This window comes from Talpa europaea (genome assembly GCF_964194135.1).
Source record: "Talpa europaea genome assembly, chromosome: 7".
Taxonomy (NCBI): Eukaryota; Metazoa; Chordata; class Mammalia; order Eulipotyphla; family Talpidae; genus Talpa; species Talpa europaea.
The window spans coordinates 38,180,704-38,203,876 of NC_140074.1; the positions used below are offsets into that span (position 1 = coordinate 38,180,704).

At 43.6% G+C, this 23,173-nt stretch overlaps 1 protein-coding gene across 1 annotated transcript in view; it reads left to right on the plus strand.

Moving 5' to 3' along the window:
- Positions 1-20,508, plus strand: part of ENTREP1 (endosomal transmembrane epsin interactor 1) — a gene marked incomplete at both ends in the record, with an annotated part of 62,161 nt that extends 41,653 nt beyond the window's left edge. Inside the window, 8 exons of the mRNA XM_084236960.1 lie at positions 5,098-5,226; positions 6,611-6,718; positions 6,850-6,983; positions 13,093-13,222; positions 13,395-13,473; positions 14,762-14,914; positions 17,391-17,683; positions 20,305-20,508. Coding sequence (XP_084093086.1) covers positions 5,098-5,226; positions 6,611-6,718; positions 6,850-6,983; positions 13,093-13,222; positions 13,395-13,473; positions 14,762-14,914; positions 17,391-17,683; positions 20,305-20,508 — 1,230 coding nt within the window. The remainder of the gene's footprint in view (positions 1-5,097; positions 5,227-6,610; positions 6,719-6,849; positions 6,984-13,092; positions 13,223-13,394; positions 13,474-14,761; positions 14,915-17,390; positions 17,684-20,304) is intronic.
- Positions 20,509-23,173: the final 2,665 nt, after the last annotated feature.

The following is a 23,173-nucleotide window of genomic DNA, read 5'->3' on the forward strand; positions in this document are numbered from 1 at the left end:
AATATAGAGAGTTCCTAGAAAATAATTTTGTGCAAAGGTTGATTTTCTAAGTACTCTGACACAGCAAATTAGAAGGGGCAAAGAGCAGGTAGTGGAAAGTCATAATATACTGCAAGACAGTATCACAAAATTGTAGCATCTATTATATGCAAGACTCTTTGTTAGAAGGTGCAGGAAGTAGAAAGAAAAGTCAGACACTGTTTTTGACCTAGATGGTTTTGCATTTGTATGTTTATCACTTACTGAAGGAACTCGGGCTGCTCCATCAAAAAGCAGCTTGGATTATTCTCCCTCTTCTGAACCAGAAGACTGTGGCATGGATAGTGAGTGGTTTTCCCTTCTGTCAGTGTCTATCCCTTTGGAGGCAAAAGCCAGTATGCAGGAGCCACTACCATCAGGTGGCCAGTCTGTAGAACTTCTGATGTCAATGTGCTTTTTCTAGGAGTAGGATTAGAAAGACAAATGCCTGGTGAGTGTTTGTGGAGGGAATGCATAAACACCCAGCTGCGAAATTAGACTGTAATGTGAGTGAGTGCCAGTGTCCATTGGCAGATGATTGCATAAAGGAGATCTCTCTCTCTCTCTCTCTCTCTCTCTCTCTCTCTTCTCACACACACGAACACACACACACACAGGACTACTACTCAACTATATTAAAAAAGATTAAATCCTGCCATTTTTGATAACATGAATGGACCTAGAGGGTATTCTGCATAGTGAAGTAAGTCAGACAAAGACAAACACTGCTTGATTTCACTCATGTGTATATAGGGAAACCAATGAAATGAACAAAATAAAACAAAAATAAACTTTGAGACTGTAAGACCAAAATTAGCTGTTACCAGAATGGAAGGGGGAGAGGGCGGTGCGTTCATCAAGTAAAAGGGGCCAACTATGTAATGAAGAATACAATGGGGCTTATATTTTTCATTTTTATATTTTTCAAGAGGACCAACTGATAGGAGAAAGGTGGCAAGTATTTTAAGCCACACTTGACCTGAGGGCAGTGGGGGTCCTGGTTTTGTGTGGGTGGTGACCAGGATGGGGTATCTGGGAGCAGCTTTATAATGTTTGGGACTGGACTAGACTGGGCATGCCCAGACAGGTTGCGTGCTTCTTCATAACTGGCTCATGTCATTAGCATCTTCATTCTCTACCCAGGGGTGTGCATTTTAGCAGGCTCATGAGACCCACGTCACTTCAGGGTCAGTCTTTTGCCATCTGTGTCTGTGTCACCATCAGGTTTCAGCTGGTTCTGGAACCCTTGCCTTAAAGCAGGAAGCCTCTGAGGGATTCCTATTAGCTTCAATAACAGGAATACTAGGTAAGCAGGCTCTTGATGCAGGGGTCCTGTAACAAATGCCCCTTGTGTAGAGTGGAACTTTTAGTGGTGAATTCAATGTAGTGTATATATACAGTGTTGATTGATAATGATGCACACCTGGAACTACTGTTCTACTATAATGTTTCAAAAAGTTATTTTTAAAAAAGATGAAGAAAGGCACGCTGGAATATAGGTATTTGAGATGGATCTTGAATGATGAATAAAGTAAAGGAATTGCTAGAAACCAAGCATATACCTTTTTGTGTCTGACTTGTTTTACTCAGCACATCGTTTTGAGATTCATCCATGTTTTTGTGTCATAGCCATTGTTTCAAGCGCCACCCCCCCCCCTTTTTGGCAGAGCAGTATTTCATTGTACAAAAACCCACAATTTGTTTTATTCATTCTCCTATTGATAGACATTTGGGTTGTTTTCAATATAATGAACAAAGTTATTGTGAACATTTTTGAATAGTTTTTTTTTGTGTGTGTGTGTGGGCTTGTTTTCATTTCTCTTGAGTAACTGTGTAGGTATGAAATTGCTAAATCATGTGGTAAATGTATGCCTAACGTTATAAGAAACTGCTGAATGGTTTTCCAAAGTGGTTGGGGAATAAGTATTTTTAATTTAAAATACATAGTTAGTGCCCTTTCTAAAGGGCTTCTACTCACATTTCTACAAGTGACTCTACCAACAAATGTTTGTCTCTAACTTCTGATGTTGCTAAAGTAAATCTCATTATGTCAATTTGAAATTCTCTAGTTGCTAAGGATATTGTCATTTATTTGCAGGCTCACCTGGAGATCCTAACACAGCTGGGGCTGATAGTGGAGGCAGGAGAGAATCTGATTGTGTCAGGTGATAATAACACCTGACCGGTGAATGTTTTTTCATTTGGGATTAGGGAGACTTGAACAAGTTTGTGGATAAGCTAAAGATATTGATGAGAAGGTGGAATAAGTTTTTAGAAATATTGAGCAAAGATGGGATTAAGAACAAAGGTGAAGGATAAGGAACAAGAAGGACGAGGAACACAGAAGGCACAGTGGCAGAGTAATTGAGACTCATTATCATTTATATGTGATTAAACTTTCAAATGATCTTGTTACAGGGATTAATCTTCACCCATCTGGAAAATTTTGTCATCCAGACTGGCTCACCCCAAAGATTCCAGGGAGTTGAGATTTCTTTTTTAAATTTATTTATTTATGCATACAAGAACTGGGGTACAGGCCAGAAGTGTGGGGGTGAGAGGATTCACCAGAGACAGAGTGGGGAACAGAACAGGCAGACTGACTGAAATACACTGCGGAGGGGAGCAGTGGGCAAGTCAGGAGAGGTCTGCTACGCCATGTGGGTAGCTCCCTGGCCAGGGATCGAATTCGTGCTGCAGAGGCTGCAGATAGCTTCATAGTCCTGCTTCTTAACCCCTTGTGCCACCAGGGAGGCCTCAAGTGTTGAGATGTCTGTCTGGTAGGATGCCTGTTGTTGTGTGACCAGTGCAGCCATGTGTGCGCAGCCCACACAACCCAGGCTTGTCTTGTGTGGGAAGGGAGAACTTCATGAGCTCATATCTCACCTTTCCCGTGGGAGGTAAAATCCTCAGGTATGATCTGGAGGCTTGTATTGTACAAGACACAAAATACAAATTGTGCTGCATGTGGAAAAAAGTGAACTTGGTTCCTGTTTGGAGAGGAGAGGTCATGGTGGACACGAGCAGAGTGGAGGCTGATGTATCATCTCCTTAACTGCTGATTTGTTGCTACTAAATAGCACTGTTAGTATTTCAACAGAAAGTTCTCAGCTGGTTATTTTAAAGGTGGAAATCTGGAAGGATTTACCTGCTGAATTTAACACAGTGTAAGGACTATTATTTATTATGGGAGCGTGGCAAAGAGGGAGAATGCTTTCTCCCTCCCTGCTTTCTCCCTGCAAAGCATTCTCAGTGAATGCTGAGAGAGGAGGTAAATTCCCACTTGCCTATGACCTGCCTGGAGGAATTCTGCCTGAACAGCCACAGCAGTTCTCCTTTAGAAGGCAGCGATCGCGTGCAGATATTATTAGCAGTAGGATCTACCTTCAAAAATGTCAGACGGTGGAAGAAAAATTAAAAAACAAACAGCCTAGTGCCTTTGTGGAGAGGGTGGGTTTGGATCCAGGTGTGAGGGCGGTGTAAAGAAAAACATCTCTGTGGACAAAGCAGGAAAGGACAGAAATCAAGTGAGGGTGTGCCGATAGATGTTGTTGTCCATTAAGGTAATACTAGCCATTTCATCTGTGCCATCTTGGAGTTGAGTTGGGGGGTCTGATTTGCTTTGGCAATGAATTGTGAGTGAAAGTGATGAATGTCCTTTCCAAGCGGCGTATTCAAGCTATGGTACCAGATTTAGCAAATGAAAATAGAGGACAGCCAATTTAACTTGAATTCAAAATAAGCATTTTTTTTTTTTTACTGTAAACATACCCATGCAACATTTGGAACATTTATACTGAAAAATGACTTGTTTTTATTTTTTTTTTCAGTTTATATTTATTTATTTATTTTTTTATAATAAATTTTATTTTTATATTCCCCATACAATTTCAACCCCCCCATTTTGACCCCAATCCCTCCCCTCCCTCCACCCCCCCCCCAAAAGTGTCTCTGGTTCATAGTTTTCTGTTGATTTTGATTTTCACTTTCTTATAGTTATTCATTTTCCTGGTCCCTTATTTAAGTTTTCTAGATTCCTGCTATGAGTGAGACCATCCGGTATTTTTCTTTTTCTTTCTGGCTTATTTCGCTGAGCATGATCCCTTCCAGCGCCATCCATGTTGCTGCAAATTGCATGTGTTTATCTTTTTTGAATGCTGAGTAATATTCCATGGTGTATATGTACCACATCTTCTTGATCCAGTCATCTATTTTTGGGCATTTGGGCTGTTTCCAAAGCTTAGCTATTGTAAATAGTGCTGCTATAAACATAGGGGTGCAGGTGTTCTTTGGAATTGATGTTTCTGTGTCCTTTGGGTAAATACCTAGGAGTGGAATTGCTGGATCATATGGAAGCTCTATGTTTAGTAGGTCCAGAAATCTCCACACAGCTCTCCACAGTGGTTGGACCAGTTTGCACTCCCACCAACAGTGCAGAAGAGTTCCTTTTTCTCCACACCCTCGCCAACATTTGTTGTTGCTAGTTTTTTTAATATGTGCCATTCTCACTGGTGTAAGATGGTATCTCATGGTAGTTTTGATTTGCATTTCCCTGATTACAAGTGATGTTGAACATTTTTTCATATGCCTGCTGGCCATTTGCATTTCCTCTTCAGAGAAGTTTCTTTTTAGCTCTTCTGCCCATTTTTTGACTGGATTATTTTCTTTGTTGTTGTTGAGTCTCTAAACCTGAATTCAAATTTCAGTGGGTATTATACATTCTCCCTTATGTGCCAGTGTGCCATGCATCACGTGCCCTCCAGTCTCTCTGGAGGGCCATCAATTTTGAGATTGTGGTTGCTCCATCCACTTGGGTCCCTGAGGGAAAGTGATGAGTAGCGCCCTTTTCTCACCTGCCCTCGACGTGTAGCATATTCAAAACCTTGGTTGGTTAAGCCACTGAAATTTGGGACTAGTTGTTACCAGAGCATACCCTAACTATCCTGACTGATACAGACTCTGGCTGACATGTTCCCATAGCTCCCAACCCTATCTCGTTCTGTAGGATTGGTCCGCCAAGGTATAGTTTGTGTATTTTTCTTAATAATTAAGTTATTTTTCTGCTTTTTACCCATTCAGGTAGACTTAGGTGAAGGCAAGATTTGTTTCTGTTGTGAAGAATTTCAACCAGCCAAGTGTACAGACAAAGAAAATGCCTTGAAGCTCTTTCCTGTTCAGCCTTGTAGTGCTGTTCACCTTCTGCTTAAGGTACGTTGAATGGATTCCATTCCACCCCCTCAACAAATACACCACAGAACTCTCAAAGAAAGCAGTTACTTGAAATAGTCCTAATCTGTTACTTCCCTCAACCAGTTATGCTGCCAAAAAAATAATAAAGCAAATACAAGTGACCCCTTATCAGTGGCCCAGAGACATTATTGAGTGCAGATTATTGTGTGTCTTGTAATTTATGAGTGGATGACTTTGTGTTCAAGAATTATAGAATAGTGAAAAAATTATAAGAGTGTGTGTGTGTGTGTGCATTTTTACACGTACATATACATCCAAATACATGTATATACACATAGGATATAGCATACACTATGCAGATTTTAGCAAAACCTTTAAATCACAGGCCCATTTATTATTGTTCTGACACTCCTTTGTTGACTTCAGTGAGACATGTGGGTAGTTGAGCACTGCTGCTCCGTGACACAGAAATATAAGAGAAATTCGATCACATTACCCCTTGTTCATAGGCAGCAACTATAATACACAAGAGACTAAAAACAAATTATCCCAGTGGAAGAGAAATACAAAACTAACTTTTATTGGGAAATTGGATAAAAATTATATTTAGACTTAAGTGCCATTAGCCCAGTGAGTGACAAGATCAGCTGATGAACATTGATGGCTTTCTTTAGGTTTTTATTTTAGGTTTTGGTCTGGGGTGGGGAGGAAGAATGTTTAAGTAGAGAGAAGCTGCCAGCTCTCTGGATTATGCAGGATGTAAAAATGACTGTCTTCTTTGGTTTCTTGATTTTTGGTAGCTGAGTCACCCCCAAAATTTCTGAGCCAAGACTTAGCTTAGGGGAAACCCTTCTAAGGAGCCAGGACTATTGCAATAGAAAGCTTTGGCATTGCCTTTGCTGCTATTTTGAACTGTGTTTTTAGAGAAGCCCTATTTACACTCTCTCCGGCCTGCCCCCCTGCCTTTTCCTAGTAGGGTGCCTGGGCAGCTCTGCTGGTTACTCCTGAAATAGAATGAGTGGTCACAGATTAAGCAGCATGCTGTCCTGGTAGGAGGCTCTGAGAGGGCAAAGGCTGGCAATTGCTATCACTGGGGGCACCAACTTCAGAAAAGTAACTCATAGCTTTCCGAAGAGTGTCTGATACTTGCACAAGAGAAATATTGTAAGACCAGGAAGCCTCTAAGAAAGGTTTTAGAAATTAAGTACACCCTATTGCATGAGAGCCATGATGGAAAACATTTATTGGGCTCTTACCGTGACCCAAACATCATCTAAGTGCCGTGTATGCATTTTCTCGGGAGAATTGTCTTATTGGGATAGTACTGTTATTCCAAAAAGGCTTATGCAGTCTGATCATCTGCTTTGAAGTACTCAGTGGCACCATTGTTTCCTTGTTCCAGAAAGTCCTTTTTGCCCTGTGTGCCTTGAATGCCCTGACCACCACTGTCTGCTTGGTGGCAGCTGCCCTCCGCTACCTCCAGATCTTTGCAGCCAGAAGATCCTGCACTGTAAGTCCGTGCAGGTGTTGCCACCGCTGTGTTTCTCTGAAATTGCCCTGGGCCTTTTGTGTTATTCTTTGCTTTTCTCCCTGAGCCTTTGTGGTGAAGACTGTTGACTAAATGAGGTGCTGTTTAATTAGGATGAATCCCAGATTTCTGTCGAAGAAGTGGAAGAGCATGGTCGTCTCCCAGACCCTGATGACTTCGTGCCACCGGCGCCGCCCCCTTCCTATTTCGCCACGTTTTACTCATGTACGCCCCGGATGAACCGCAGGTATCCTCCTCAACTCCCCTGTTCTCGGTGGGGTGCTCTCAGGTTTGGAGAGCGGTCTCCAGAACCGACAGCAGGAACTCTGACTTCTCTCAGAAATCTGAAGGACTGTGTAATTTTAAAGGATTTTCTGTTCTCTTTCCTTGGGTTCTTTCTTTCTTTCTTTCTTTCTTTCTTTCTTTCTTTCTTTCTTTCTTTCTTTCTTTCTTTCTTTCTTTCTTTCTTTCTTTCTTTCTTTCTTTCTTTCTCTCTTTCTCTCTTTCTCTCTTTCTCTCTTTCTCTCTTTCTCTCTCTTTCTCTCTTTCTCTCTTTCTCTCTTTCTCTCTTTCTCTCTTTCTCTCTTTCTCTCTTTCTCTCTTTCTCTCTTTCTCTCTTTCTCTCTTTCTCTCTTTCTCTCCTCTTCTCTCTTTCTCTCTTTCTCTCTTTCTCTCTTTCTCTCTTTCTCTCTTTCTCTCTTTCTCTCTTTCTCTCTTTCTCTCTTTCTCTCTTTCTCTCTTTCTCTCTTTCTCTCTTTTTCTCTCTCTCTCTCTCTCTCTCTCTCTCTCTCTCTCTCTCTCTCTCTCTCTCTTTCTTTCTTTCTTTCTTTCTTTTTTTTTGGGCTGGTAAGCTGCATGAAACCAAAGAAGAGTCAATCCTTGACCTAAGGATATAATTTTTCGATTTCAATTAGCTTCCTAGAGAAAATTGACACTAGTGAGATAACTGCTGTAATTTGACATGATTGAGAGTTGCTGTTGCCCTGGAAATGGTCTGTTTGGCCAAATCAATGTTCATTATGACACCATCACCAAGTCCCCAAATCATGAAATCTTTCCCAGCCATTAAAAAAAGATTAATTATTAATTACATCTCCCTGGCCTAAAAAAAATAAAAAGGCAAATGCTTGTTTTCCTTTGCAAATTCATCTCAAAATTTGATCATTTTTCAAAATCTCAGGAATTATTATTTGTAGGATGAAATGTGTTTGTCCAGTTGTTAGCAACTTTTAGAATTATACTTCTGTAAATAATGACTTAATTTATTCATTCAACAAACATTTAATAATCCTCTGCTGTTTACTAGTCCCCCTGTGCTGGATTATTGAAATTTAAAATGAGTTAGACTTGCCTTCTCCCCCTAGCAAGGAGCTCACAATCTAGGTAGTTAAAAACAGGTATTGGAAGGATCACAGTAGTACTCAGAAGAGAGATTTTTAAGTATATAGAGGAGGACCACCTAACCGAATGGTGAGTGGACTTCAGGGAGCTTGAAGGAAGAGTCAGCCCGTCAGACTTGCCTTCTTGGATGCAGTGATTTTTAACTGAATTTAAATGATAGCAAATCTGCATTTAAACTTCCAAAAGAAAATCACCAAATTCTACAGAAAGCCTAGTAACTTTAGCTCGGTATTTTGAGGGCCAGGATTTTCTATTTTTTAATCCTTGTAGTATACGAGGAAAGTCGTCAAACAAATTTGGTGCCAGGCTTGGCATTTTTGGAAACCCATTTTTAGTGCACAGGGCAATCTTATATGATTTTGAAACAGGTCAGTAGTGGGAACTACCACCCAGATGCTATTAATGTTCTTTTCAGTGAGTTGTCTTTCTGACTTTTACCTCATATATGGTCATACCTTCACCCCATCCTCAGCCTCCCACCAACGTGGAGGGCAAGAAGACCACAAAGCTGGGTGGACAAACGGCCTGGAGTCCTAATCTTGTGGGAAATGAGGCAAGAACTGCAGGCTAGAGAGATATAGAGCAAAACACATATTCTTTGTGTACCTCAGGCCATGTAGTAAAATGTAGTCCAGTCTGCTGTCTAAAGAGGGCTTGTTGGAGGACAATAAAAATGTCTGTTAAATTTCACGGTTGGGAAGAGAGATGGCCTCTTTAAGAAGACTCCCTTGGCTCTCTGAGGTTGTGTGCTAGCGTGACACAAGAGGCAACAGACAGATTTAATTTCCTGCAGTAGCAGAAAGGGAAAGTGACTCATGAGGGTTAGGAGTCGTGCTGTCCAGCAGTGTGCCTGGCAGCCGCCCCCTCCCACCTGCCTTATACTCTCCTTCCTTTCTCTTGTCTGCTCCTCCATGAGAACACCCATCATGAGCACTGAAGATAAATAAGAACCCAAACAGATCATGCAAAACATGTTCTCCTTTGATGTTACAAATAGACTCTGAAAACTTATCCAAGGGTGATGCAGCAATTAATATGCTGTTGACCAAAGAATGACCCTCCTCTGAGTACTGGAAAAGCTGTGCCCGGAGTATGCATACAAGAGCTGGAGTATAGTCCAGAGGTGGGGTTGGGGGGTAGGTGAGAGCACTCACCAGAGACAGAGTGGGGAGCAGAACAGGTAGATCCACTGAAATACACTGCTGAGGGGAGCAGCAGGCGAGTCAGGAGAGGTCTGCTGCACCATGTGGGTAGCTCCCTGGCCAGGGATTGAACTCATGCTGCAGTGGCTGCCGATAGCTTCACAGTGCTGAGATTTAACCCCTTGCACCACCAGGGAGGCCCAAAAGCTATGCCCTTTCTGTGGTACATGCTGGGAGGATTGCTATATGTGAATGTCTGGGGAGCTCAACCCCCCAGCTGAGCACTGTTCAGCTACTTGAGTTTGGTTTTGAAATCTATTAGGGAAGGAAATATGTAGGCTTAAGGTGTAGGCTTAATATGTAGGCTTAAGGTGTCTTCACCTTTAAGAAATGCCCAGGTCATCCTGCTTCCCACTCCCTCAATCTTCAGGTTTATGTAACATGTAACAACCCCATTAGGAGAACCAGGTCCAGCTACAGATGTGTTCTTGACTGCTCACTCTAGTCAGTTTCTGAGAATGGGGGACTCCTGGAGTAGTCGTAAGTGCAGCCCCCTCCTGCACTTACAAATCCATCACAGAAAAGATAACCCTTTTTTTTTTTAAATGAAGTGCCATTGTTTTACGTTCTTGTTAATATTTTGACAGTATAGGATTTCTCCCCTCAGGTGTGGTCACAGAAGCTGTCTCACCACCGAAGCACCCACCATCCTCCATCATAGTCCATTGTGCTCTCATCCCCACCCTGTTCTCATCTCTCTCATTTGCCTTCCCTCTCCCCCTCCTGATAGCCCATCTTGCCTGCAGTCAGGCTTCTTTTGATGACTGTAACTTGAGAAGCCCTTTCTCAAGGAGATAGCAATGCTTGAAGTGGTTGTATTTATAGGAGTTAGATAAATCTCTTCTGAGAGGTTATAATACCTTACAGGAAATGGGAAGCCGCTATTGTATGAAAACTCAATATAAATGGTTGTGGAAATAGTAACAAAATTAATATTCCGTTCATATTTTGGCCTGCCTACTTACAAGAAAGACAAGGAGCAATTGGGGTTAAATAAACTGGCATCTATAAAGAGAATGTAGCAAAGCTGGTCAAATGTTAAAATACCTTTGAAAGAATATGTATCTAAGGGTAAATAAATGGAACCATTTTTATTTTATTTTATTTTTTTAAATAATAAATTTTATTTTTATATTCCCCCATACAATTGCAAACGCCCCATTCTGACCCCAATCCTTCCCCTCCCGCCCCCCACCCCCCGAAAAGTGTCTCTGGTAAATGGAACCATTTTTAAAAGGAAATGGACTACACTCTATATTGGTATCATTTCAGGAAAATAGGGTGTTTACCCACTGAAGATAGGACCTAGTGCTCTAGGTATGTATTTTAGGTCAAATCGTGTCTTCTTTCTTCCAAGGGTATCGTTGCTTTCACACCCTCTCCCAGTGAAGTGTTCTTGGAAACTGTGAAAAAATTGAGTTCATACTCCAGTGTCTCTAAAGGGGAGACTCTGGGTGGAGCTTTTACTATTTCTGAGCCTCAGTTTCCTTACTTGTGCATTGTCACATGGCTGCTAAGGGGACATCTAAGACACAATGAGCATTAAAGATATTTCTAAAAATAAAAGCTTAGACTTCCGTTGTCAGTTTCACAGTTTAAAATGTTCTTGGCATATGTCTTACTCTTAAGAAACATTTAGCTATTCATCTCCACCTTATCAGGCAGCAGTTTTCTAAAGACTCTCTTTCTTAACAAAAATTTGATCATATTTTCCAGAAAAATAGGGTTTTAATTTCAGCCACCATCATTCCTTTCCTTACGCGGTGGTACTCAGTCCTGGCAGTGCTGGAATCACTTGGGAGCACTGGCAATATGCCTGGGCCCCACCACAAGCAAAGATAGCAGAACTTCTAGAGGGGGAGCCAGGAGCCCTCATCGTTTAAAACCTTTGAGGTGATTCTATGCTATAGTTATGGTAGAGAGCCATACGGCATTGGGACTGAACCTGGCAGGAGATAGCAGATCTCTTTCCCTCCAAGGGTTCTTTATTGCACTGTAGAGATAAAAGAAGAAGTTGCTCATTAGGAAAGACACTTATGCATCAACTCCAGCAACATCTTTCATCAAAATGAAGCTTCACTGGTCATTGGAATAACCACCATAGAAGCCATTCAGTTTGCAGTCAGTTTAGATTCATTGTGCCCTTGCATACCCCTGATTTTCCTTCTTGAGATTCTATAGTACTTTATAATCTAGAGCAGAAATCCTTTCTCCTCACCTCTTGGCTCTGAGCAAGCCCTCTCTTCTTTGTGGACATATAGGTAGCATCTGGGTTGGGGGTATAAATTATGCAAAAGCCACTAGAACTAACAGGAAACCAAACAGGGTAGGGGTATTTGCTCCCTAGGTAGGGACAAAGCAGAGAAGAAATTTATGGGGAGTTGGCTAAGGGGAAATATAGGGCTATGTAAGTGTTAGGACAATGGCTTATGGGGGTTGTGGTAATTAAGGATTGTAGACTCGCCCTCTGGAGGGAACAGGAGTCCCTAGCGCTTATTGAATAAAACTGCTGTCTTTGCTGGTAAGGAAAGTCTTCTATTAGGTCTAGAAAGGATCTGGATTCCTGGAGTTACCTGGTAATAACAGATCTTAAATAGCTTTGGCTAGATGAGACAGTTGGAGTGCAACCCGGGGCAAGTCCTGCTGTAAGAGAAGAATATTCCTTTCTTGATAACTTTTGCCAGGATCCCTACTAGTCACCCTGCAGGGGTCTCTCCATACTGCACCCTGTTAGGCACTAAGTGCTGTTATTGCTGCACTAGGTGTTTCCCTTCCCTTTTAGGTCAAGCCAGGGATCAGAGTTTTGTTTCAGAACAAAGATAAAGAAAAAGCTGAGAGAGGTTTTATTTTCTTTTTCTTTTTTGGTCTTCCATGTATTTTTAACTATTATTTTTAAATTAAGACACTTTATTATCCAGATTGTGTGAGAGTGTGTGTAATGTTTTATGAACAGTGGCAGAAAATCTTGTGACTTCTACTTTATTTTTTCTGCTCTGAAGGATCCCTCACTAACGGACAGAACCCACTGTTCTGGCAAGTGCTTTGCGTTTGTTGAAGGACTTTAGGAACTCACTCTGCTGGCAGATTCTGCTGGCAGGTGCTGCTTTGTCTCTGAGCTCTGATGTTCATTTCTTGGGAAAAATCCATCCTTTCAAGTAAATATTTCTTTAACAAGGAGTAATTTTCTACCATGACATTATGGCATTATGGTAGACGATGAATGTCTACCATGACATTCTACAAGACTTTAGGGAAACCCAGGCAAGAGATTATTCTTTATTTAATTAAAGAGAGATTCCCGTAACATGAAATGAACCATTTGAGAGTATACTATTCAGAGGAATTTGTTACATTGACAATAATCTTGTAGCCCTCACCTTCATCTAGTTCTAAAGCATTTTCCTCAGCTCCTGGGAGAACCCATGGACATTAAGCAGTCACCCCCATTTGTCTCTTCCCTCAGCTACTGGCAACTGCTAATCTGCTTTCTGTCTATAAGGATTAATGTTTATGTTATGACTAGTAGATTTAAATGAAATGATGGTTTTGCACTTGTATGTTTATCACTTGCCGAAGGAACTCTGGCTGCTTCATCAGAAAGCAGCTTGGGTTATTCTCCCTCTCCTGGCCCAGGAGACTGTGTTTTCCCTTCTGTCAGTGGCTAACCCTTTGGAGGCAAAGGCCAGTATGCAGAAGCCACTACCATCAGGTGACCAGTCTGTAGAATTTCTGATGTCAGTGTGCTTTTCCTAGGATGGTTGGTCCTGATGTTATTCCACTGCCGCACATCTACGGAGCGAGAATCAAAGGTGTAGAAGTGTTCTGTCCTCTGGACCCCCCGCCTCCCTATGAAGCTGTGGTGAGCCAGACGGACCGGCAGCAGGTACTGGCCTAAGAGCTTCTTTAGAACATTGATGGCAAGTAGGGAAAGCAGCATGCTGGAGAGGGAGTAACAGGGATACTGGCCCTGTAGCTCTTTTTAAGAAGTTTGCTGGTGTCCAGGTGAAGGTTTCATTGAATATCAACAAATAATCCTCTTTTCTCTTGTGATGCAGGGATCTGGATTCCAAGTGGCAGAAGGATCAGAAGCTGCTTCCAGCCCATTGGAACTGATCTGCACACCGGTGACTCAAGGTAATAAGCACATCATCATGACTCAGTAGACTAAAACATGATAAAATAAATGATCTGTATGATATTTTGTTGGAGGTCAGGTATTCTTGGAGCAAATAGTTCAAGCTACAGCCTTCTTTACAGGTACAAACATATCAGCTATTAGTATTTGCAAGTGGGAGATAATATGTGGAAAAGCAATAAAGACATCCTTAGAGGCTTTCATGAATAACTGGAGTATACTTAAGGACTTATGAAATGGATTACAGAGTTCAGTTCAGCATTGCTGTGTTTTCCAATCTGATTTTCCTTCTCCTGTTAAAATAAGATGAGTCTTTCTGGTAGGAAAAAAAGTTTTGTTTATTGTAGGGTGATTTGCTGTGAGATTGTTATTTATAACCTAGGGCCGGAGTCATGCTGCCTTAACCTGTAGTGAATTCTGATTTCCGGCCTGCATTAAATACCAGAGTCAGCTTACATTAAGCCTTGTAATTTAAGGGAATATTGTTACAGCTTTCTCTCTTTGAAGAGGTTTTAGATGGCCCAGGGAGTTGTCCTCCAGGACAAAGCTGCAAATGATAATAAATAATGGATCAACTTTTAGCTATTTTAGATGAAGGTGATTTTTCAGTGGCACCATGAAGGACGGGGCTCTGTCTTGTGCAGCTTCTATTGTAATTTGAATTATGCAGCAGTGTTGTTCCCCAAATGTGTTTATAATTCTGTTACTTCAGAAAGTTTTCCAGAATAGCGCTTGGGCTCACAAATAGTGTGATTGTATTTTCCTAAGTAGAAGTCATTCCATTCTAGTGTTTTTGCTGATTTATAACACCATGGCCCCAGCTTTCTGGATGTTTCACAGCCCTGCCTGCAGATCCCTCTGCGGCCTGCATTTTGGTCAGAGGCCCCCAGTTCTTAGATGCACGGGTCCTCCCCAACAAGGCTGGTCCTGAATTGTCAGTAACTCTGAAATGGCTAGCTGCTTTCAGTGCCGCACCAGAGACTTCACTGGAGAAGATTCTAAGCACCTTTAGAAAAAACTGACGTTTTGGCACAGCTTCTTTATTTTGCTCTTGGACTTAGAGTTTTTGTTGGTTTGTTTTAGGTGTGGCGGGTGGTTTGGAGAGGCAGGGTTTCCCGTAGTCTGGGACATACAACTCCCGGGCCAGCAACCTAAGCAAATGCTGCTAGCTGACTGTGTTACCCTTGCCTCTGGCAGGTTTGGGCTAGCAGGTGTTTCCTGCCCAATGTTTTGAAGGTTGCAACTGGTGAAATAATTTGTTTCTCTTTAAAAAAAAACAAAAATCAGGTGGAGACATCCCTAATGCACCTGGAGAAGAAAGTTCATCCATATCAACACCCAACTCAAGCCAGCCTCCCCCAATGAGAAGCCGGAGAGCCCTGCGGCCCCTGAGGACGAGATCGAAGAGCGACCCTGTGCTCCACCATTCCTCGGAGAGAGGTGAAGTCTCTCCCTGAGCTCGTCACACAGCATCCTGCATCTTTGCTTAAAGGTGCCAGGTGAAAGCAGGCCATCCTGCTCAGCCCCAGGCCCTGCCGTGCAAGAGATAGCTTGGAGAGACAGGGAGGTCTTGGAAAAACAAGTTCTATATGCTAGTTAAGAATGTACCTCCCTGTATCTCCCTGTAGCTTTTTTTTTTTTAACTTTTTTTTTTTTTTAATTTATTTATACAAGCACTGGGTACAGTCAGAAGCGCAGGAGGGTGAGAGAATTCACCAGAGCCAGAGCAGGGAGCAGAACAGGCAGACTGACGAAGTACACTGCTAAGGGAAGCAGCAGGCGCGGCAGGAGAGGTCTGCGCACCATGTTGGGACCCTCGCTGGCGACCAGGGATTGAACATGGTGCTGCCGAGGCTGTGGGCAGTTTCGCAGCCGAGCGCTCAACCTCTACACCACTGGGGAGGCCCCCTCCCTGTAGCTTTTAAGGCTGGTAGGGTTTCTTCTTTTTAGATCATCCTCCTCCAAAGCTGATAGCTGCACATATACCATGCTAGGTATGACATGAAGAAAATAATGCACACCTGGTCCTGATTCCTAGATGCCCATGATCCTGTGGGAATAAGCACACAGGGACAGGGCAAGGAGGTGTGGTGGTGGTTTTTTTTAAACCCCTTTTCTGTCATTTAACTTTAGCTTTTTATATTGTGTCTGAGTAGATTGAATTATTTAAATCTGACCTTTATAAGAATGTCGGATAGAGTGAAACTCTTGCCTCCCTGTTCTGAGTTTGAGTACGGACGTTATTCAAATTATTTAAACCAAAAAAATTTAAGTAACATTGAGCCTTTTTTCTAAATATATCAATATCTGAACATCTCCAAATATCTCTTCATTGTAGAAAATTGTAAAACATAAAGGAAATAGGAAGAATATGAAAATCTTCTGGAAACCCACCAGCACAGGTTTCTGTTGGTGACCTGTTCTAACAAGTGGCCTGTGTGCTCCTTAAGCTCTAGGCAAATACCACTTTGCAAGCCCTTTCACCTTGCTCCCCCAGCCCTGCGTCTCCCCCTTGTTAGTCTCATTGTGTCCCTGACAGCCTGTGTTGTTTGCCGCAGCTCTGGACTGACCGTGTGGGAACCAGAGAGAACACTCCTCTTGTCTCGACAGCAGCTTCTGAATGGGGAGGAGTCCTGCTTGGGACGAGTGTGCCTCTGCAACCCAGGCCGGCAGCATGGCCCCTCAGACCCCTAGGCCTGTCTTCACCATGGGTCTCCTCTGCTCTTTCTGGCAAATTGAGGACTCAAGCTGGCCCCCTGAAGGCTTCACCGGACCATAGTTGTCTACACAGCTTAGTGAGGTCTTTCCAGAACCCCCTCCCATTTTGCAGTGCTGCAGGGGCCAGAGTGGCCTGTGTTTACCTGGAGCCTTCTATCATGGGAGGAACCAGCTTGCCTTCAAATGACTGAGGGTAGCCCCTGACTCTGTCCTCACACATGAGTGTCTATAGTCAGTGTTTCTGGAAGACTCCGGCTCGCTGGGACATGCACATGGCCGCCGCCAACCCCTGTCTAAAGCTCCTCAAGCCTTCGTTTCTCCAGAGGAAAAAGAATGCTCTCCTCCCTCCACCTGTTCTCTCACCCCTTTTCCTGTCTCCCTTGAATATCTAAATTCCTGCTTATCAGGCCTTTGCAGACTGAAATCTCCAGTGTTGTGCACACTGAAAGCTGCTGGCTGGCTTATGAACACTTTACCTACCTGATGGTTCAGGAATGTTCTGCCTGTATTTACGCCCTTGCCGATGTAGGTGATCCTGGGAATTAGAGCCTGCTCATTACCCTGTGGATTTCCCAGGCCTCAGTTGACTTCTGGAGTGACGTGTAATTTTTCTGCACCTAGATAGTTCTTTCTGTAATAGTCATAACAGCTACCTCCCAGCCATGGTCTGAGCATCGATAATATGAGTCAGTACAATGCCCTTGAGGATGTTTAGGGCAAAGGTACAGTCAAAGTGAACAGAACATTCCATTTATTGCACAAGTCTTGCTTCTCCTCAGTCCCTCTCTTTAAATAACTCCCTCATTCTCCACCCTGGGGACATTCTTTCTTGGTCAACCATATTTTTTCTGCTTGCACCATTCATCCCCATCTATTTGTCATTACGCCGTGAAACTGTTGCTCCATTACAGTCTGCATTCTGGATGCTCTTCTCTGTCATCTGTCCTGATCTGAGGAGTTGTGTTTTACGTGGCACAGTAAAATGTTTTAGGATTCATCCTATTGGAACTATAGAGAATAATTTTTGTATCATAGTTGGGTTTTTTTTTCCGTTTCCTTCAAGATAAAAAGCAAAGTCTGCATGGCTATCAGTATTTCAGATGCTTTCCACGTTGAGTTCAGTGGCCTGTGCTGTTCAGGACAGGTGTGTATTCACAGGTCTTGGCCAATGGGATGTGTCGTTTGTTTCTGTCCACAGCCACCCCTGTGCTCAGCTGTGAAGCAGCAACTCAGACAGAAGGAAGACTGGATCTGGCTTCAGTGACCCTGAGGAGAGGCTTGCGGTCCAGAGCTTCGCGAAGCAGACCGAGGTCATTAGTAGATTACAAATCTTACATTGACACCAAGATGCTGGTGGCCAGGTTCCTGGAGCAGTCCTCCTGCAGCATGACCCCCGACATCCACGAACTTGTCGAAAACATTAAATCCGTTTTGAAGTCCGACGAGGAGCACATGGAGGAAGCGATCACAAGTGCCAGTTTCCTAGAGCAGGTAGTTTTATTATTAACATCAGGCATGAGTCAGATCACTCATTTCCATGGCAGCTGAAGCAGACAGCTGATTTCCTGTCCAAGGCACACTAAGTTCTTGGTCACTGCTTCAAGGGACATGGGGTTAGGAGGGCTGCAGAGTAAGGGAAAGGAAGCTGGAACACTTTACTTTCAGTTGTGGTGACTTTTCCACAGTGTTCTTGACCCAAAAGAAGAGAAACCAATTTTTCAGGGATGTGGAAGCTTGCCTAGAAAAAGAAAAGTGTGCAGGTTGGGCGTAAAAGCAAGGGCGTGGTGGTGTGGAGCACAGTCAGCGTTTGGTTTCTAAGGTGAAAGTGTTGAGATGGCTGATGTTTTTTAGCCTTTTGATAATGGTGGACATACAAGAATTTTAATACTGGCAAGGTTCTGGGAGCTGTTCACATGCCCATGAAAAGTTTGGCAAGATACCTAAGCTGATAGGACTTAAAGGAACAAACACCTTTTCCTTTGAAAATTACAAGGCAGTGCCATAAACCAAAGTCATCCGAGTGAAGAGATAAAATTGAGCATGTAACATAATCCATTGAAGGGTCAAGATACTCACATTTGAAGTGAAAGGTTGGATGGGGCGTGCTCTCCCCTGTGTCTCTGAATAGATAGGACTTCCTTTGATGAGAACTGGAGGTGGGCTTTCATTATCCACCTCACTGAAAAGTGCTTGCCTTTTAGGCATTTATTCCATTACGTCATACATGTGGGGTAGTTGGCATAGGCGTCTGTACGAAGGCTTGCAGGTGTCACTTTGCTGTCCCAGTGTGCACTAGGTGTCCAGCGAATGCTTCTTGAGTTGGGCTGATTCTCAGGGCCATTTCCACTTACAGGATCCTAGGTAAGTTTTTAAGACAGAGTGACTCTTCTCACTATCCTTTCTGTCCCCCCTTTGCACCTTCTGACCTGTGCTTATAGTAGCCAGAAGCAAAATTCTCTCCCAGTCCTTCAGGGATTACAGATTGCAGAAGAGTGATTACTTGCATGAAGAGGGCCATGAACCATGGGCTCTCTTGTCTGCTTTCTATGACAGGGAGCAGCCAGTAGGCCTGGGTCAGGCTCCAGTTAGTAGCCTGTGCATCTGATCGTTACATCCTCATGTCCTTGGTCTACACCAGATGTCGCTCCCTACCTTCTTTCTTCTGTCCAGTCCTAAAAGCTTGATAAATGGGAGCAAGTATTTGGAGCATTCTCAAGGCTGCCAAGCCAGGTGAGGTCAGAGCTGGAGCACCCACCAAGCAGTTCATCTGGATTTTCTGCCGAGTCTTACTCATTGGAAAATTGCTGTGGTGAAAAAGAACAAGCACTTACAGTTCAACTGATGCTATCATTACATGTTTGGTAGGCATTTGTGTCCAGACTGGATGAAAGTTCAGGTACTGGGTTTGTTGGAATAGACTTGGCCATCAGCAGGGGTCTTCCAGGTATCATAATGCTGTATCCTTCCCAGAGAGAAGGTCAAGGGAAAGGGGAGCTTTTATTTGTGACTCTGTGCAGCTTCGCACATTTTCACTTTAGTATTACCGGAATGCATTCTTAGATCCATTTTTTAAATTTGTTTGTACAAGTGTCAAACCACTTGTCCTAACCTAACATGTCAACAATAGTCAATATCTATAAATGTTGTAATTTTCTTTTGAATCAGATAATAAGACCTTTAAGACAAATATAATAATAGCGTGTTAGCAAAACTTAATTTCCATGGCGGCGGAGGGGCAGGAGAGATTAACCTTTTAATGACCATAAAATCTCAAAATGGTACTAATTAAACAAAGTCATCCCAATACTTGTTTTGTGGTATTGGATGGTAATAAAGAGTTTTTCCCAAGGTGCAAACAGTATTATAGGTCATATAGATGTCATTGTGCTTTTTAAAAAATAGTATGTGCTGGAGAGTTTTTCCATCATCAGTTCCAGTTAAGTGAGGAATTTTCCTTATTTTTGCTAAGTAAGTAATGCTATGATATACTTTCATGTGCTATATTGCAAATAAAATAGAAATAGATATAGCTGTAGAACCATTCTTAAAGGTTTTTACAAATAAAATGGCTTAATTTTTATGTCGTTTGTTATTTTTTTATTGTAGGATTATCAGATGAACTAGAAGTATGTTTGGCTTTAGTTGACATTTTATAAACTGGATCCCATACCAGTAGTTACCAAATTTTTAAGTACATCACATTCACCTGGATTTTTGTTAAAAATGCAGATGCTGGAGCCCCATTCCAGGCCCCATGTCAGAATGGCTGTGGGGGGAGCTCTGGGAATCCATGCTTTGTTCAGACTCCCCTCCCAGCCGGCGCTGTGCAGACACAGGGCGAGTCACTGGCTTAGGCCACAGGAAGGCTGGAAAAATGTACGGGAAGAATGTTAACTATTAAAGCAAGAAGTTGGACTAGACAGTTCCATGAAGTTTGGCAGGTCTACATTTGAAAAGGTAGAAAAATTGGGGAATTTCTTTGAGAACTTAGGAAAGAAGCAATATGTTTAAGGTATCTACAATGCCAAGTGAGTTCCACTTTGGGAAAGCACCAGGTCTGAGGCCCACATCTGGTGAAGTCTAACCACCCGACCCTCTTTATTCTCCCAAAGATAATGGCCCCCATGCAGCCCAGCACTTCCAGGGCCCACATGCTGCCCACGAGGAGACAGCCTGGCCTGCTGCACCTGCAGAGCTGTGGAGACCTGAGCACCTTCGTCACCGTGGGGAGGCCAAGAGCTGAGAGGAGGCCCCGACGTGCAGAGGCTGAGCGGCCACATAGCCTCATCGGTGTCATCCGAGAGACCGTCCTGTGATCTGCTGGGCCAGGCTCCGCATCGGCCCCAGGAGCAGAAAGGAAGGAAGATGGGCCCTGGAACGCAAAGGCCACTTGGAGGGACAGACCCCCTTCCTCACCTATAGCTTCCTGACTGGGAATTGGGACCCCCATCTGGGAACTCTTCAGAAACAGGGGCACTCCAGAGAACATTTGTTTCTGATCTCTGGCCCCCTTCTGTTGACTGAGGGAGTGCCTGGGTGAATGAGGATGTTCTGCTAGGCTCTTTCGGTCTTTGGACACCCCCTCTTCTATCATGTCATGTGCCCCATCGGGGACAGAAACTGGGCTAATGATCCCCTGCTCACCTCACCCCTGTGGCTCTTTTTGAGTTCATTCCCTCATTGGAAGACTACATCTGCTGGGCTGCTCTTTATATGGATTTTTGCTGCTCAGTGAGAGGAATTGGCATGGAAGCAGGACGTTTAACTCTGAAGTTCCGCAGTCGTCAAGCCTCATTTTGGGTCACCCTCAAATTGTGCACTCTTTAGGAAAAACAGGAAACTTTTTCAGTGACAAACTGTAATGAAAGACATTGAGGGAAAGCATTCTTGTTGATTCCATTTATTCATTCTTGTAAAATTAGAAATGACCAAGGCATAACGGAGAATAAAAATGTTTACTTTGGCCATTTGGGCGGGTGTGCAACATTTCTTTTTGCATAGGTGTCTGGGTCTTATCTACAAAGGGAGCAGTGGTGGTCAGGTCTGGGCAGCCACCAAGCCAGCTTAATCTCCAAAGCGTCACCCCTGCACCCTGTGTTCTTCATTGTTCTTCCATCTTTCAGCCAGGGTTTGACAAAGTGGAACTGCCTTCCAGTGGGGCCTGAGCAATAATCAGTTAAATCTTTATGGATAGGCAATTAGTGCTAAGAAGGAAGAGGGTGATTAGAGAAGGGTTCTTTGAGGAAATGACATTTGGATTGGACTTGACTTTGAGGGTCTGGGGGATGCTCCAGATGGAGGAAAAGCCAATGCCTTTAGCACTGGAGGCAGCTGTGACCACAGCCCAGATGAGTGAAGCGGTCAGAGGGAGCCTGGGCTGAGATCTGTGCCAATGGTGAGATATCTTAGAGGAGCTGCGGAAGGAGCTGTTTTTATCCCCATGTTTTAGATGAGGTTCAGTAACTTGCCCTAGGTCACCCAGAAGTTCAGTGTATTGATGCTGTTTACACCCAAGGGCTGACCTCCAAACAGTGCTGGCTTGCCATGTCATGCTTCTGTGAGAAACTGGTTGCTAAGGCTTCTGGCTCAGCTCACGTAAGCATGGAGTCAGTGGCTCCAAACTAATAAACAGGGGCAGAGAGGGAATTGGGGTGGGTGCAGGAAAGAGAAGGGAAAGACAATGTGGAGGTACAGAGGTGCTTAGGAGGTGCTGAGCTGGGTACAAAGAGGCCTGTGGACCCATACCTGAAATGAGGGAGAGCTGGGGGGCTGTAAACAGCCAGGGTCTGGCCACTTCCCTGGGGGGAGCTGTGCTTGCCAAGGAGGCTTGCCAGGGCATCTCAGAATGACATTTTCTCTCTCCTCACCCACCCATCCCCATGCGCTGAATTCCCCAGGTGTGGCAATGACGTCTCCATTTCTCTGGCTGTGGCCTCACAGCTATACCCTGGGGACTGCCCTAGGGCCAGCCCCTAGCCTCTGTGAGAATCTTCACTGTGTCACAAGTCCTGTGCCTCACCCAGGCTCTTTGACCCCCCAGACCTCCCACATAGCCCAGTCTACTGGCCACCCTCCTTTTCTGCTTTATTTGTCCCAACCTAGTGTTTGAAAGCGAGGGTAGGAGTGTCTGTCTACCAGTTTGCACCTCCCCAGGGCCCAGGAGAGAAGGGACTGGTCTTACCCACTGGGTGTGGCCTGCCCTTTTTCTTCTGGGCTTCTGATCCCCGCTACAGTGGGCAGCCATTACCCCTCCCCCCATCCCCAGCTGTGATGCCTTCATTTTCTCTTCAGAGCTCCTTACTACTCACCTCCACCGCAGGTCGCACCATACCACAAACGCCGGTAGTGTCTGCTTCTAGCCTTCTGGAACAATCACAGAGATGGTTTCGGCCATCCTGAGGAAGGGGAATGGCCTGCAACAATGCAAGTGGAGGAGGGAACACAAAACTGAGGCATCACTTGAAACATGTCAGGAGGAGCTTTCCTGCAGCCCAGGGAATGCCCCATGTAATGCAGCATCTGAAGGTACTGGTGAAACCTGTTAACTTTGTTCTTGATTTTCAGACTTTAAGCAATGTTAAAGTAAAAGTTAAATATTACAATGTATGTTATAATATATAATACAATATATAGATATGTTTGCCATTCATCTCCCTGTTAGTCTTGTTTGGGTTTAATATGCTTGGAAAAACTTAGGTATTAGTGATGTGGTAGCATCTGCTTACTTAACTGAATGTGTGCAGGGAGGCAGCACTCACCTTGGGAACCCATAGTCCAGAGGTGATGACAAAGCATTTCAAATGTAGTTATTAAAATTACACCAGAGGGTTGATTAATTCACATCAAGGGTAATTGACATAAATTTTCTCTGGGGTGTAAGTGATGTTCAAGATCTGTGGCTCCAGGTAGCATGGATACTCACTGTTCCCTCTGAGCCAGTGAGGAGTTGGAACCTAGTCCCCACTTTGTGAGACTGTCATC